The sequence below is a fragment of the Oryzias melastigma genome, linkage group LG6 (genome assembly GCF_002922805.2).
Source record: "Oryzias melastigma strain HK-1 linkage group LG6, ASM292280v2, whole genome shotgun sequence".
Lineage (NCBI taxonomy): Eukaryota > Metazoa > Chordata > Actinopteri > Beloniformes > Adrianichthyidae > Oryzias > Oryzias melastigma.
In genome coordinates this window covers 33,735,020-33,750,173 of record NC_050517.1, presented here as the reverse complement: position 1 = coordinate 33,750,173, position 15,154 = coordinate 33,735,020, and the positions used below count along the sequence as shown (strand labels likewise).

At 38.7% G+C, this 15,154-nt stretch overlaps 1 protein-coding gene across 3 annotated transcripts in view; it reads right to left on the bottom strand.

The window, feature by feature from the left end:
• Nucleotides 1–356: 356 nt before the first annotated feature.
• Nucleotides 357–15,154, bottom strand: part of LOC112152352 (zinc finger protein 536) — a 40,903-nt gene continuing 26,105 nt past the window's right edge. Inside the window, exons 2-4 of one of the 3 annotated variants that reach the window (XM_024281871.2) lie at nucleotides 14,448–14,721; nucleotides 13,993–14,372; nucleotides 357–954 (exon numbers count right to left, since the gene is read on the bottom strand). In XM_024281871.2, the coding sequence (XP_024137639.2) occupies nucleotides 725–954; nucleotides 13,993–14,372; nucleotides 14,448–14,721 (884 nt within the window). In that variant the 3' untranslated portion in view covers nucleotides 357–724. Of the gene's footprint in view, nucleotides 955–13,597; nucleotides 13,641–13,992; nucleotides 14,722–15,154 lie in introns of all 3 variants that reach the window. The other 2 variants (XM_024281872.2, XM_036212582.1) reach the window with 2 other exon arrangements.

The window sequence follows — 15,154 nt, the reverse complement described above, 5'->3', positions numbered from 1 at the left end:
ACAGTCATTTTTTTGATTAGGCCTCAGCGAGTAGATTACATAGAAACACACATGGCTGGCTCCACTTTGAGGGAAAAAAGCTGAAAATAATCGTTTGAATGTTCTATCAATGAATGTCTGCAGTTTTTCCTCATTGGCGGTTCCCCTTAATTGAGCATTGTTCCAGCACCAGGGCATGAAGCAAAGGAGTTAATGGGCAATAATTATATGTGAGAGAAGCTTTTTCCCTGGAGTGGAATCCAGAACAAATGGAGGCTCCGATGTGCAACATTCTACTTCATTACATCTGCTGCGATTAAAGGCCCAACATCTGGCACCACATCCTGACAGATAGACAAGACTTCTGGACTGGAAGGAAAATAGAGCCATATTTACAAAAAAAAAAAAAAAAAAAAAAGCAACACAGGTTATTTACTGGATGAAAGAACAAGCGCTTTGAGCGGCGGCCGCGCCATAAGACGAGAGCTGGGCTGATAGATCCATACAAACACAGAAAAATCCTCAAATAAATGGCACCGGGTACCGTCGCTACACGTCACATCACAACGGACTTTATTCATATAGGCAGCGTCTTTCGCTACAGATAAATACGTATTGTGGCTCTTCAAGTAAACACTGGAATGTACATCTTGGTGTTAAAATGATCTCGATCATCCTAAACCCCTTCAAGGTGAAGCTAAAGCCGTAATCAGAACTGTCTGTATCTGCTGTTGCCATGACAACATCAAGTCCCACACAGCGACGTGGAGCTGTCCCTTCCCGACGCGCCGTCGCCTCCCGCGACACCCACGGGCAGTCTGGGGGGCACCGGGGGCGCGTGTGAGCGTCGCAGGCGGCGGTCGGGGTACAGGCTGTTGTCGAAGGGCTTGCGGTGGACGCACAGGACGTGGGTCTTCAGGTTGCCCTTCTGGGACGCGCTGTACGGACAGTACCTGCACTGGAACGGCTTCCGGGCTGGAAGGAAACAGAAAATGTGTGTCAAAGCAAGTTAACAAATATAGAATAAACATGTTTTTACTTGTTATAAGTGAGCCAAATCTGCCCATAGAACTAATAGAATTGAAGTGATTCCTTAAAAACCCACTCTGATTTAAAAAAAAATGTTTTTTCTAATGATGGAGGACAAAGAAATATAGATATATAGCATTACCAGCGATAATTCAAGCGTGAATGTTGTAACCTGAATGTAGCTGCTAAAGATGCAAGATCTGGTGGCTGAAAATGCTGATACTGAAAGCTTGCTAAAAATATTAGCTAAAAGCCAATCTAGCCAAAAAAAAAATAGAAAAATTTCTAATTTTACCATAACAGCTAGCATAATGCTAACATTTTAGTTAAACTCCAAATTTGGATAAAAATCTTTTTAAAAAAAGTCTAATTTTGACGAAACAGCTAGCATAATGCTAACATATTATCTAAACTCCAAATGTGCCGAAAGATCTTGAAATATTACCATTTTCCCAAAACAGCTAGCATAATGCTAACGTATTAGCTAAACATCAAATTTCCCTAAAATACTTTTTAAAGTCTCATTTTTCACAAAACAGCTAGCATAATGTTAACATTTTAGCTAAACTCCAAAGTTGCAGAAAGATCTTGAAATATTACCATTTTCCCAAAACAGCTAGCATAATGTTGACGTAAAAGCTAAACTTCAAATTTATCTAGAAAACTTGTTTAAAAGTCAAATTTTTCCCTAAACAGCTAGCATAATTCTAACGTATTAGCTAAATTCCAAAGTTGCCTAAAGAACTTGTACAAATTTCAATTTTCCCAAAACAGCTAGCATAATGCTAACGTATTATCTAAACATCAAATTTCCCTAAAATACTTTTTAAAATCTCATTTTTCACAAAACAGCTACCATAATGCTAACATTTTAGCTAAACTCCAAATTTGCCTAAAAATCTTGAAATGTTACAATTCTTCCCAAAACAGCTAGTATAATGCTAACATATTAGCCAAGATTCAAATTTACCTAAACAACTTTTTTAAAGGTAAATTTGTCTAAATTAGCCAAAAACAGCTAGCATGTAAAATAAAAGCTAAATGCTAAATTGGCCTAAAAAATCTAGTAGTCGCTTAACATTTTGAAGTGGGAATTGTGTCTCTATCTAAAAGTATGCAGAAGTTCATATGTTTCAAACTACACAAAGTTTTTGAAGGATTTGAACAATTTCTCATTTCCTATGCGGCATATTATGCTCAATATTTCAAAAACTGTTAAGTTTATGAACACCAAAAGTACAAGTACTAATGTCCTGAATGAGCTGAACGAAAGTGAAATCACTGAAAGTGTGTTTGAGTTTTTACGTGTCAAAAAATGAACAGAAAGAAGCAGGAGAATCACTTTGGAACTTTCAGCAATGGGCCAACAGTCTCACAACTCTGAGGGGAATTTGTAGTGAACTCTTGCCGCTCTGCAGAAACTATGTCGTAGAAAAAGATGCAGGTTTTTAGTTGAAAACTGTATAATTATACTTAAAAGACCACTGGGAAAGATTTGAAAACAGATCAGAAGATAATCAGTGAGAGACTTTAAAATAAGTAGACATGTCCCGCCTTTTTAGGCCAAAATAAACTCTGAAACTAGCAGCAAACATTCCATATTCAGTAACATATCTCTGGTAATTGGAAATATGTCTTAAAACAAGTGCTTAATTCTCAAAAAAGGAATGTTTTATTCTGTTTTCCCTCTCAAATATATCTTTAAGTGCTACAACAGTCCAAATGTTGTTGTTTCTCAACTAAAATAATCTTAAAATAAGACTTGATTTTCACATTTCAAAATAAATTTGTCAAAAAAAGTTACAATTAAATCAACGTTTCCTCTTTTAAACTTCTGTCTTGCTGTTGTTTAATCCATTTGTCTTATGATGAGCCAAATAAAACAAAACTCAGCGCTCACAAACAAAACCTCTGCTTAAAAAATAAGATGTTAACTAATAAAACATGTTTTGAAATAATGTTTTCAAGATCAAATGACTCAACAAAAAAATAGAGAATTATTGTTAAGTCATTACATTTGACTGAAAAGTGAGTTAGTTTTGTCTTTTTCAAAGTCACGTGTTTGACCAACAGCTGGTCTATTATGGGTGTGCCTTTTCTGAAATCAGAGTCACAGCTTTACTTTTTCTTTAGAAAGTAAAAAAGAATTCTGCAGACAGGAAGCTGTTTGTCGCTGTAAGCACGTACTCATCGGGGGATTTTTATGAATGAGGACAGTGGAATGATGTGTTTTCCAGGATCTTATTATGATCAGATTTGGTAAGAATGACTAACGCAGCCTGACAACTATGACAAAACAAATCCTAGCAAAGTAGGGTATGTTTTTTTTCTCACTTGCACCATAGTTATTTACAAAAGAATTTTTTGTACTTTAATCTTGTTATTTTTTTGGTTTAGATCATTTTTTCACAAAAAGTGGACTATTTGATCCGTGGTCTGGCGTGTTATCACGGTAACAAGACATGCGTCGAATGGAGCGGCAATTAAAGGTGATATAGATGCTGATCGCCACGATTGGTTAAATGAAGCTTCTCTTCAGAGAGAGAATTTACCTCTTACTGCTTGGTTTTTTTCTAGAAGATGAAAGAAATCATTGTTTTAAAGCAGCTTGCGCAGTGATATCAAGCAGCAACCGGGACTTTTTTTTTTTAGGGCTGCAGATTCATTTTTTATGGCGGTATGTCACCATTTCTGTTTTCTTGGAGTAATACTGCAGATATAAAAGTCTTTAGAGTTGTGCTTATCATACTGTTGATTTGTTTTTGTGTGACCAAATGACACTTGTGGGATATCTGAGTTAACACTTCATAAATTTTAACATTTCAGACTTTAGCAATGAAGGAAAAATTTCTGTTTTTGTTCAAACATCAGATTTACCTAGTAAAAGATTTTGTTTTTAACACAACACAAAAGTGTGATTACAGTAATAGATTCTGAAAGTCTTAATTCAAAATAAATGTGCTAAATGTTCAGTTTTGTGTGTAAATTTCACTTAGCAGATAATAAATGGTTGGCAGAGCATTAAGACTACAAAAAAGTAATATTACAAGTTCCTTGTAAAATCACAACTTTGAATCTAGTAAATTTATTACTTTTAATCTTGTAAATCTATGAGTTTTAATCTCATAAATTTACGAGAAAAAATCTCTTAAATTTATGAGATTAAAGTGGAAGGGAGCCTACAGTCCAGCGAATGAACGGCGTGAGCTGAAACAGACCGACTAAACTTTGAAAAGTTTCTTGGATCTCAACTGAATGTTTAAAACGTTTCAGATGTTTGGAAGTTTTTTTGTTTGATTTACAGTTTATTTATGTTTTATTCGTTGATGGGCGGCTTGCAGGATCTCTGCAGTTCCTGTTGATGAAGCCGTCGATATCCTCGCAGCTGTCCCCTTCCAGTTATTTCTTCCTTCGCGAAAGACCAGATCTCCAACTCTGTGACGCTTCCGTCCGAAGGGACCTAGTTTTTGGAATTTTAAATGTTCTTGCATTGTTTTTTTGTGTTGAAACGGATGTTTCTTTTGGAGAAGGGGCCGTACGGAACACCGTTTACGTTTTCCTTTGGTTTCTGCGCATGGCAGAGACATGACGTAAGGAGGCGAAAGGGCTTCTGGGTATGAGAATGAAAGGGCAAAATAAAGTGCGTCTCCGATCTTTTAATTTACATATAAAACTCTGCATTACCGACTCCAAACCCGGAAAGTCAGCTTCACTGATAATTTGATTTTGAGTCGGCGAAAGGCTGGAAATAAATATTCACAAGATGCTCCACGTCTTTCATCTTCAACCCTAACCCTCTGATAAACGGACAACTTTGGTTATTTTCTCGTTAGTTTACGACTTTAAATCTCGTAAATTTACCACTTTTATTCTTGTAAGTCTAGGAGTTTTTTTCTTATAAATTAACGACTTTTATTCTCGTAAATCTACAAGTTTTTTTTGTCGTAAATTTACAACTTTAAATCTCGTAAACGTATGAGAAAAAAGTCATACATTTAGCCTATGACTTTTAAAGTCATAAATAAATGACTGAATATAGACAACCTAAATATACAACATCATTTAGCAGTTGCGCCTTTTTATTCCTAAATTCACGACTTTTAATCTCGTAAATCTTACAGGTTTTTTTTTCTCGTAAATTTACGACTTTTAATCTCGTAAATCTACGAGTTTTTTTTTCTCGTAAATGTACAACATTAAAAGTCTTAAATGTACGAGAAAAAAGTCATGCATTTAGCCAATGACTTTTAAAGTCGTAAATATACAACTTAATATGTACGACGTAAATATATGACATAATGTAGCAGTTACAACAATTTTTTTCGTGAGTTTACGACTTTTAATCCCGTAAATTGACCATTTTTAATCTAGTAAATCTACGAGTATTTTGCTGGTAAATGTACAACTTTGAATTGCATAAATTTATGAGACTAAAATTCTTAAACGTACAAGAAAAAAAGTTATACATTTAGTCTATGACTTTTAAAGTCATAATTAAACGACTGAATATAGACGACGTAAATATACAACATCATTTAGCAGTTGCACCTTTTTATTCCTAAATTTACGACTTTTAATCTCGTAAATCTACGAGTTTTTTTTCTCGTAAATTTACAACTTTAACTCTCATAAATTTACAACATTAAAAGTCTTAAATGTAAGAGAAAAAAATAATACATTCAGCCTATGACTTCTAAAGTCATAAATATACAACTTAATATATACAACGTAAATATATGACATAATCTAGCAGTTACAACTGTTTTTTTCGTAAATTTAGGACTTTTAATCTCGTAAATCTACAAGTATTTTTTAAATGTACAACTTTAAATTGCGTAAATTTATTAGATTAAAAGTCTTAAATGTACAAGAAAAAAAGTCATACATTTAGCCTATGACTTTTAATGATATAAATATACGACATAATATATATGACGTAAATATACAACGTTATTTAGCAGTTGCGACTTTTTTTTCGTACATTTACGAGATTATTAAATTCGTATTAAATTCGGCCCTAATACTCCGTCGTTGGCAAATACTGTAAAAAGAAACACGATTAATTTGGCGATACATTTTTTTCCCAGGTTTACAGTTAATTTGTAAATTTTTTTAATCGATTCCCAGCCCTATAAAAAACACGATGTCCCTCATTAGCTGATGTATTTTCACCATCAAGTTTTTGCTCATTGGGACTCAGCGGGATAAATAAACACCCCCCCACACACGTGTTGAGTTGAGGAATGACAGGCGTCTGCAGCTGCGAGGGAGCGCGTGCCAAAACTTCCTGTCCGTCCACGTCTTTAGCAGCTGCCGCATCTCCGCCGCAGAACACAACCACGCACGCACCCTCGAACGCCTTCGCCTAATGGCTTCCAGAAGTTGAGAATCGGCGTGACGCCGAAGATCCAAACAGAACCTCTTTACCTCTCTGCTTCCACTTTTTCTGAGATTCTATTCCTTCCCTTTTCCCTGCGCCTGACACCTCCGTGATTCACAGTTACAGTAAACCCTCATGTACTGATGTCATTTCACATCACTTCCCAAAAACTCAGCAGTCCCCCCCCTCCCCCCGCCCATGTCTGCTGCTCTCCTCTTCATCAGAGCAGACATCTGTATGCCGCCGAACGCTCACCTCCAACTCTGCATTCAAAACTCACAGAAGGTGTGAGCAATAAAAAGGACTGCTCCATCTGTCGGCGTATAATAACCTGATGGCCGTAAAAGAATCGCACAAAGAGAGGAAGAGGCCCGGCACATCTGAATCCCATCAGGACGTCGCCGAGCGGCAGCTTTTCCAAAGCTTCCTCAAAGTTTGTGAACTTCACATCAGCTTCAATCAGGGGGAGTGAAGAAAATAAACTTCTTTTTTTTTTTAGCACATCACTTTCATCCCACCTCCTCGAGTTTCACACATCAACTCGATAAACCAAACAGATTTGCACCAGCCTTGTTTGTGAAGGCAGCCAGACACAAAGCTCCTCACAAAGACGAAAATGTCTTCTGTTTACATCCCTCCCTCCTCGCTTTCCTGTCCGTCCTCGCAGTCAGCTGTTCTGCCTCCTCCCACCGGAGGAGTGAGGAGGTCCGGGAGAGGGCAACCTACAAATAAGTTCCATTAATCACAGGCCGGAGTCTAATGTAACTAATATTTTACAATTAGAGGAGACAGCGGTGGGATCCCAGCCATCCATCTCTGCACCACATGATCCTCCGTTCACAAGCTGCTCCAACCGCAGCCTCACATCAACGGCAGTCAGATGCAAACCTGCACCAGAGCACCGAGTCCACAGCACGAAAACAAGATCTTCTGAGGGGTTTTGACTGGAGATCTCAGCAGCATGTTGGAGCGCTTTGAGGGAAAACCGTTCACGCCATTAAAAATTGAGTTTTTAACATGTTTATGTAGCATCTTTCTGGAAAAATTAAGCTTTTATTTCTATTCTGAGTGTCCTTTTGTTCAAATTGTAGCAAATAAGGAGCAAATGCCGTTAGAATAAGGTCATATTTGCGACTTTTCCCTCTTGATGCTTCCACCCACAGACAAACAGATCCATGAACGTCTTTGTTTTCCTCGTCTGAGCTGGAATCTGGATCTAAACTGTACGGCTGCATAGAAACAATATTGGTCACCATTTCTCTTGCACCCCTAATGTTAAGTTGGGGCTGCAAGCTAGCACAAAAGAGTGTGAACAAAGGCATGATGGGAAATCCGTACAGGCTTACTCCACATCAACAAGTCAGAGGTGAATTTCTGATGAACTACTGCCGCCCTGCAGAAACTATGTCCTAGAAAACGACACAAGTTTTTCGATTTTGGCTAAAAACAGCATCATTATAATTAAAAGACCTCTGAGAACGATTAGGAAATGGGTCCAAAGATGATTGGAATTGGGTTTTTTAACTGATATAAAAAAAAAAAAAAAACTTAAACTGATGAACTCATCATGGATGATGACAAAAGGGTCAAATCAGGATCAGCTTACAATGAAGGAAAGCAGTTTAAAACTTAAAATAACACATAGTAAACTTAAAAGAAGTTTTGAATGTTTAAAAAATGTAATTTGAGGAAAATACCTTTTAAATTCTAAATTTGAAACAAAAAAACTAAACCTAAAACTGTTATCAAATGAAAAATCATGTTTAGTAATAAAAGCTGCTGTTTCATATTTTCAACTTTTCTTCTTTCATTTTTCTCCCTCTTTGTTTTCAGTTCTTAATTAACGTTTTAATTTCAGGCTTTTTTAAGTTGATCATAGACTGTATAACTACTGGACATCTCACCCCTCCCCTCTCGTGTTCCAAATAGGAAGTTTCCGCTGGTTTCAAAAAGGCCAAAGTCCCATAGACTTCTATTGAGAAATGGACAGTTATTACAGCCCCTCTTGCTCTGATATATTCTTCTCAACATTTTCTTTCATTTTTCATTTTTTTTCATTTTCTTTATCACAAGTTATTCAAGTTAGAAACTGACCAATCAGATCCCCAACTTGAAGGTTTGATTGACAGAGTCTGTCGCTCTCAGTGGAAGGGGGTGGACTTAAACAAGCTCACTTCTTGCTAATGTCATTTGGTCCCAGAATCGACTTCATTTCGTTGGAACTCGAGGTAACAGCCTCGTTTTGTCCATCTCTATTCATGTCAGTGGCTCCAGAACGGCTGTCGCTGGGAAGAAACGGTCAAATTTACCGTTTGGTTTTTCACTCACTTTAAGCTGAACCTGATTTGACTCCATATAAATGTAGCTGATGAAACCAGTTTTGGTTGAAACGATTCCTAACATTCAAGAAATTTTTGACTACTTTAACATTTTGTTCCTTAATTCAAATCTATGGGAATTGTTTTACAGATTGAATAATCTGCTGGTATAATTTTCCTATTTTCATGTCCCAAACCCTTTAACTACCCAAAAAAATCACCCAAAAATATATTTTTTTACTGCTTATTGCCTTGATACGGAAAAGAGACATTGAATTAAAAAAAATCCCTAAAAGTACATAGATAGCTATCCACAATTTTTTTAATTCAATTTTTTAGGAAAAAATAATGTTTTGGTTAGTAACTGGTGTGCACCAGATAGTAACTGACTTTTATTTTCTAAAAATTAAAGTTAAAAAAAATTTCCAAAACAAATATTAATTTATTTTTATTTTATTTTATGTCCCTTTAGGGGCTCCGTACATTGGATAATAATACACACAATATTTAAAAAAAAAATGTTTTCTAAATGTTTCCCACCATTAGATTGAGCAGGCAGTTAAAGGGTAAAAAATATCAATTTTGCATAAGAAAAAGTAAACTGAAAGTTTGTACAAACCAAATATTTCTGAAGAATCGGGAAGCTTGAGGACACACTTGAGATGTGGATCCCTCAGCAAGAAGTAGTAAAACTTTGTTTTATTAACCATACTAGAGTATAGGTACAAGTATACTATAGTTTATGTATGTACAGTACAGTAAGTAGTCTTCTGACTAAACATTTAAGGCATATATAGTAACTAAAAAGTACCTCACTTTTAGTATTTATAAATATGCGTGTAGTACTATTAAATGGGTTACTTTTTACAAGAGGATGTTAAGATTTGAAATAAAACATTTTTAGAGCATTTTTTAGTTAAAAAGAATATTAATGAACTCATAGTAAAACTGGGAAAAAAGAAGAAATATTCCCAACTTTCTAATTTATGATAAAAATGATAACATCAAAAGTATCTCTAGTCATGTTTTTTATTTTGCTTTAGAGATTTTCTTAGAACAGAGCAGCAATATGTTCTGGTTTGCAGAGTGAGAAACATCCCAGCATAAACTAAAGACATTGAGATCCCAGCAAATAGAAAGTATGAACCGTCTCGCTAAACTAAGCTAAGCTAGCTAAACACAAAAAAGGGAAAACTCATCATCTTAGAATAAAGTCACTTTTAAGCGAGGACATATTTCAAACGGGAGTATTTGCTGCGTGTACGTCTGCACCTGTGCACACGTCTCCCTGTGTTTGTGTGTGGCTGCGATGAGAATGCGTCTCGGGCCGAGATAATGACCATGATGACAGTGGCGGGGCCCGCGGGGGCCAGAGGAGCTGAATGGTGACGGATGACACCGGGCTGGGCTCTGATGGCGCACAGACAGTGAGTGATGACTGCACATCCTTCCCAGAGCTCCACCCTTCATTATCTCTATGGGGAGAAGCGCGGCACAAAGGCAGGCCGCGCTGCCCTCTCGCTGCCCTCCAACGACATCTGCTCGCGGAGACAGCCGCACAAGCGCTCCTCTTTCACCTCGCTGTCGCTCCATCCATCTCCATCTATGGGGATCTTCCTGGCTTCTTTTCTCTTTCCTTTTCTCTGGGTCTGTGTCGGCCCTCTCTGCGGAGGGTACCCAGAGGTCAGACAATGAGATAATGACTCACCCCTTTCAACCTTTCAAATCAGGGCCCTTTCTCTCCCTCTGCCCTCCGTGGTTCTTTCATTCTTAATCCTTTCTTTATCGATCTTCTCATATTCGCTCGTTCTCATGCTTCTCAATCTGGAGCCACCAAAGAGATCTGATTTAATCTCTTCCATTTTCATATTTTTCCACAATTTAAAGTCTCACTGCGATCATCTTTTGATCTATTTTCAAAGCGTTTCCAGTGGTAATAATTATGATTATTAGCCAAAAATCTAAAAAGTCGTTTTCTTCTGCAGAGCAGCAGGAGTTCATTAGAAATTCACCTCTGAGTGAAGCCCGCCCTCACTTCCCATCATCTATATGTTAATGCATTCTCCTGCTAGCTTACAACTCCCCACACCTTCATCTTACTGGTGCAAAAATATTGGAGCACTCAAAGGAGAACTAGAAAAGTTGCATTACCTGCAACTGAAAATAGTTGCTGAAGATGCTGAAGCTTTTTGCTGAAAATGACACAATTTAATTTCTGAAGGGATTTTCTGAAATTCAAAAGCTATTTGCAAAATGTTAAATTTGCTAAAAGAATGGAAATTTTGATAAAGAACTATGAAAGAGCGCTGAAGTTGACCTACATTTCTGAAAAAGTTACAGTAAAATGGCTTAAAATTTTTGGTTTTGCAAAAATTGTTTTGTGTGTTGCTTACGTATTAGCTAAACTCCGAATTAGCCCCCAAAAAAACCTCAGTAGATGCCAAATTTGCCAAAAAAAAGCTAGCTTGTTGCTTAAATAATAGCTAAACTCTAAAATAGCCTAAAATTCCTCGGTAAAATAAATTAGTTAAAAACATTACTGTTGCTAAAATAGAAGCTAAACTCTAAATTAGCCTTAAAAAAAAAACATCAGTAGATAACAAATTAGCCAAAAACGTTAGCATGCTCCTCAAATATTAGCTAAACTGAAAATTGGCATAAAAAATCTCAGTAGAGGCCAACTGAGCCAAAAAAGCTAGAACAATGCTTGAATACTAGCTAAACTAAATTTGTAAAAATGTTAGCCTGTTGCTAAAATAGATGCTAAACTCTAAATTGGCCTAAAAAACCCAGTAGATCACAAATTAGACGAAAGCGTGTTGTTTTGCTAAAATATTAGTATTAATATTAATATATTTTTTTTAATTACTAGAAAATGAAAGATAAAAACATAACCCATGGATATATTTAAAGGCTCAGCATTCACACTGTAGTGATTCTCCTGCATCTTTACGTTTCTTGACACATAAAAACTCAATCCAGCTTTTAACAATTTCAGGAATCTTGATTCAAATTCAAATTGTTCAGCTCGTTCAGAACATTACTGCTTGTTCTTTAGATATTCATAAACTAGATAGTTTTTGAAATATTGAGCAAAATATGCCCCATAGGAAATTAATGAGAAAATTCTCAAATCTTTCAAAAACTTTGTGCACTTCAAGACTTGTGAACTTCCACATACTTTCAGCTAGAGACACCATTCAAACTTAAAAATATTCAGCCACTACTTGAATCTTTTGGGTAATTTGAAGTGTAGCTTTTAATTTAGCATTATGCTAGCTGTTTTGGCAAAATTAGACATTTTTTTCCAGTTTTTTAATGATAATTTGGAGTTTAGCTAATATTTTAACAATACGCTAGCTTTTTTTGGCTAATTTAAAATTCAACTAATATTTTAACAATATGTTAGCTGTTTTGCTGCTAGTTTTTTTGTGGCTAATTTGGCATTTAGCTGTATTACAGCAAGCTTTGGGCCTCAGCATTTTCGGCTATCAACTTTAGCATTTTTAGCTATCAGCTGTAGCATCTTGATCTTCAGCTTACAGCATTCACACTAGTATTATCGAAGGTAATGCTATATATCTAGTCTGCTTAAAACTGACAATTGAAGACTTTCTTTTTCATTTCCTATGTATTTTGCTCAATATTTAAAAAGCAATAAAGTTAATGAATACAAAAAATACGAGCTGTAATGTCCTGAACGAGATAAATGTTTTGATACTAAGATAGCTGAAATCGCTGAAAGTGTGTCTGAGTTTTTATGTGCCAAAAATCACTAAACAAAGATGTTCATGGATCTATTTGTCTGGAACAGGGAGCTTGTGGCCCCGCCCAGAGTCACAAATACAATCTTTTTCTTTTTTCGTCTGCTTCTGATTCATGATTTGAATTCATAAATACTCAAAAATGCAAACCAAAACCAGACTTTCAAACTGAAAGGAAGTTCCTCCTCAAATGTTTGTGCTTTCCTGGCAGTTGCATGCCCTCCTAACCGTGGTGAATGCCGCCATCTAGTGGTCGACGCCACACATCGCACCATCAAGTGAGCACTCAAGACACAAAGCTCAGTGAGACTAATGAGCATGCAGACAGGTTCAAGCAGAGGTCACCATCTGGCCAATTACCACTGCTGGCACATTGGAGTCGACCTGAACTGTCATCACAAGCACATCACTCCATGTCCAAACTGCCCGGCAATATGTCACCGTGCCACTCTGCGTGCCACACAGCGCGGCGAGGACGGGGGCAACGGGAGACAGCTCCGTGACAACGCCACCTGGTCATCAGCATCGACAGGACAGACCGCCGCGCCACCTGCTTCCTTCACTTTTGGAGGTCGCTCCGCGGAGCTTCAATGTCACTTACTCATCGGTGTGACTGACAGCTGTTGAAAGGGATCAATAAGGCAGAAATCTGGAAAATCGGCAGAAACTTTGTGCCAAATTCAGGAGATTTTTCATCGACAACAAAAGGAAGAAACACAGTTTGAGGGCTTTGACAGTGGGGGGGGGGATTTATAATAACCATCTGTACAATCAAATAGAAAATTACATCTTGCTGTTGGAATCATAAAGAAGGGGAACAGATGTTAATCCCTAATGGAGTTGACAGGCACTTTCCTGTCTTTCACATGAACATATTGAGTTTCTGAAGAAGAGGGGGATCAGAGGGAAGGTGTATCATGTTGCACTCATAATACATGCATATCAAAGACCCCAGCTGTTGGATTCCCTCTCCTGAGAGACAGCATTATTAAATCTGCACTCGGCAAGCACATCACACCAGCACCAGATCTTCAGCCTCTCCTCTCCATCCGCTTGGCGATTTGTAACCCATCACACGAAGAGATTGTATCTCGCTTTAAAGAGTGGAGGGAATCAGTGCCACGCACCTGTGTCTTATTTAGCTCTTATTTGGGAGATCAGAGACGAGATCTGGAAGGAGAAGGAGGAGGGGGGGAAAAAAAGACTCAAGTGCTATAAGTAAAAAGGAAGTGTGCTGTTCATAATTGGCATGATTCACACACACTCACACTCGCTCTTCACACTCCCGCTGCTCGCTGATGAGGGCTGCCATGCTGCCAAAAAACCTTTTTTGGAAGTCTGCGGCAGAACCCTCGCGGATGACAATGTCACATGTCATAAACAAGAGGGACGTTTGCCAACTTCTCTCGCACTACGGAGGAGCGAGGCATCCGTCAGCCCATAACGAGATGGCGGGAAGTGCCCACTAGGTGGCAGTAGAGCCCTGAAAATGTGCAACGTTTGACAGTTGGGGTCTTCTCACCTGATGCCACATCTTTCTCCATGTTTCCGTTCACTCCGGGTTTGAGTGCGCCGCCGGGCGTGCTGCTTAGACCCCCCTGGGACCTGAGGAAGGAGAGCAGGACCCCCTGGTGCTGGAGCGGGTCCATCTGGGCTCTTCCCGGCTTCCTGTCCGCCGGTCCTTCCTGTCCCGCCTCCTGTTTCAGCTTCTTCCACCTGGCATCATCGTCATCATCACTTCTGTCTTCTTGGAAGTCGCCCTCGTAGTCTCGACCTTCGATGTTCTGTGAGGTCGTCTCCTCGTTCGGTCCCGGTACCAAAAGGTCACGCTGGTATGCGGGTTTCTTGCTGAGCTCAGCCGAACTTTGTAGCCCGCGGCTGACGGAGGACACGACTCCGTTACTGAAAAGGCCAGACATCTGCATGAGGACGGCGGCGTGAGAGTCCGGACGGACGGACAGATCCAGAGGCTCGTACTGGGACTTCCTGGTTGGAGGGCCGTCTCCTGCGTCTCGGTCCGCCGCCTCAGACTTCTTGTTGGCCAGCAGGGTCTTCTCCTCCGGGTTGACGTAGTGACCGGCCGCCGGGCTCCAGTCCTCCCTGGATCGGGGTCTGGCTTTGGGGCTGGAGCTCCTGCTGCTGCCGGGCTGCAGCGGAGAGGAAAGATCTCGGCTGTTCTGCCAGGGAGGAAACTGGTAGCGATCGTGGCGGAAGGCTGTGCGGGCGACTTGACCCCTGAAGACTTTCTCACCTAACACAGAGAAGAACAGCATGAAAGAATCCAAATCGAATCAAGAAAACTCTGCTCATATGAGGCATTCTGACTATTTTTGCTCTCAATGCTCCAAGACCAGTTGTCTAAACATGAAAAATGTTGCAATCTCACACCAGGCTGAGTTGAATGATTTAAGTGCTGCCCTGCAGTAAATCAAGCTTGTAATCAGCTTTCAGCTCCAGTGATCCATCATCTTACAGTATGGACGCCACCACCGTATGCAATAAATACACCCAAAGACGTTAACGGCAAACAAGATTCTTCCAGAAATAATAAACAGTGAAATTGTTAAGGAGCTAGAACAAGGCAGATGTTGCAGACAAGAGGCTCGTTCCATCAGAGGCAGTAAGTGGGTTTTCCAGTCAGAAATAACCAAGTCCAACATGTGAGCGCTTCTGATTAACCACGC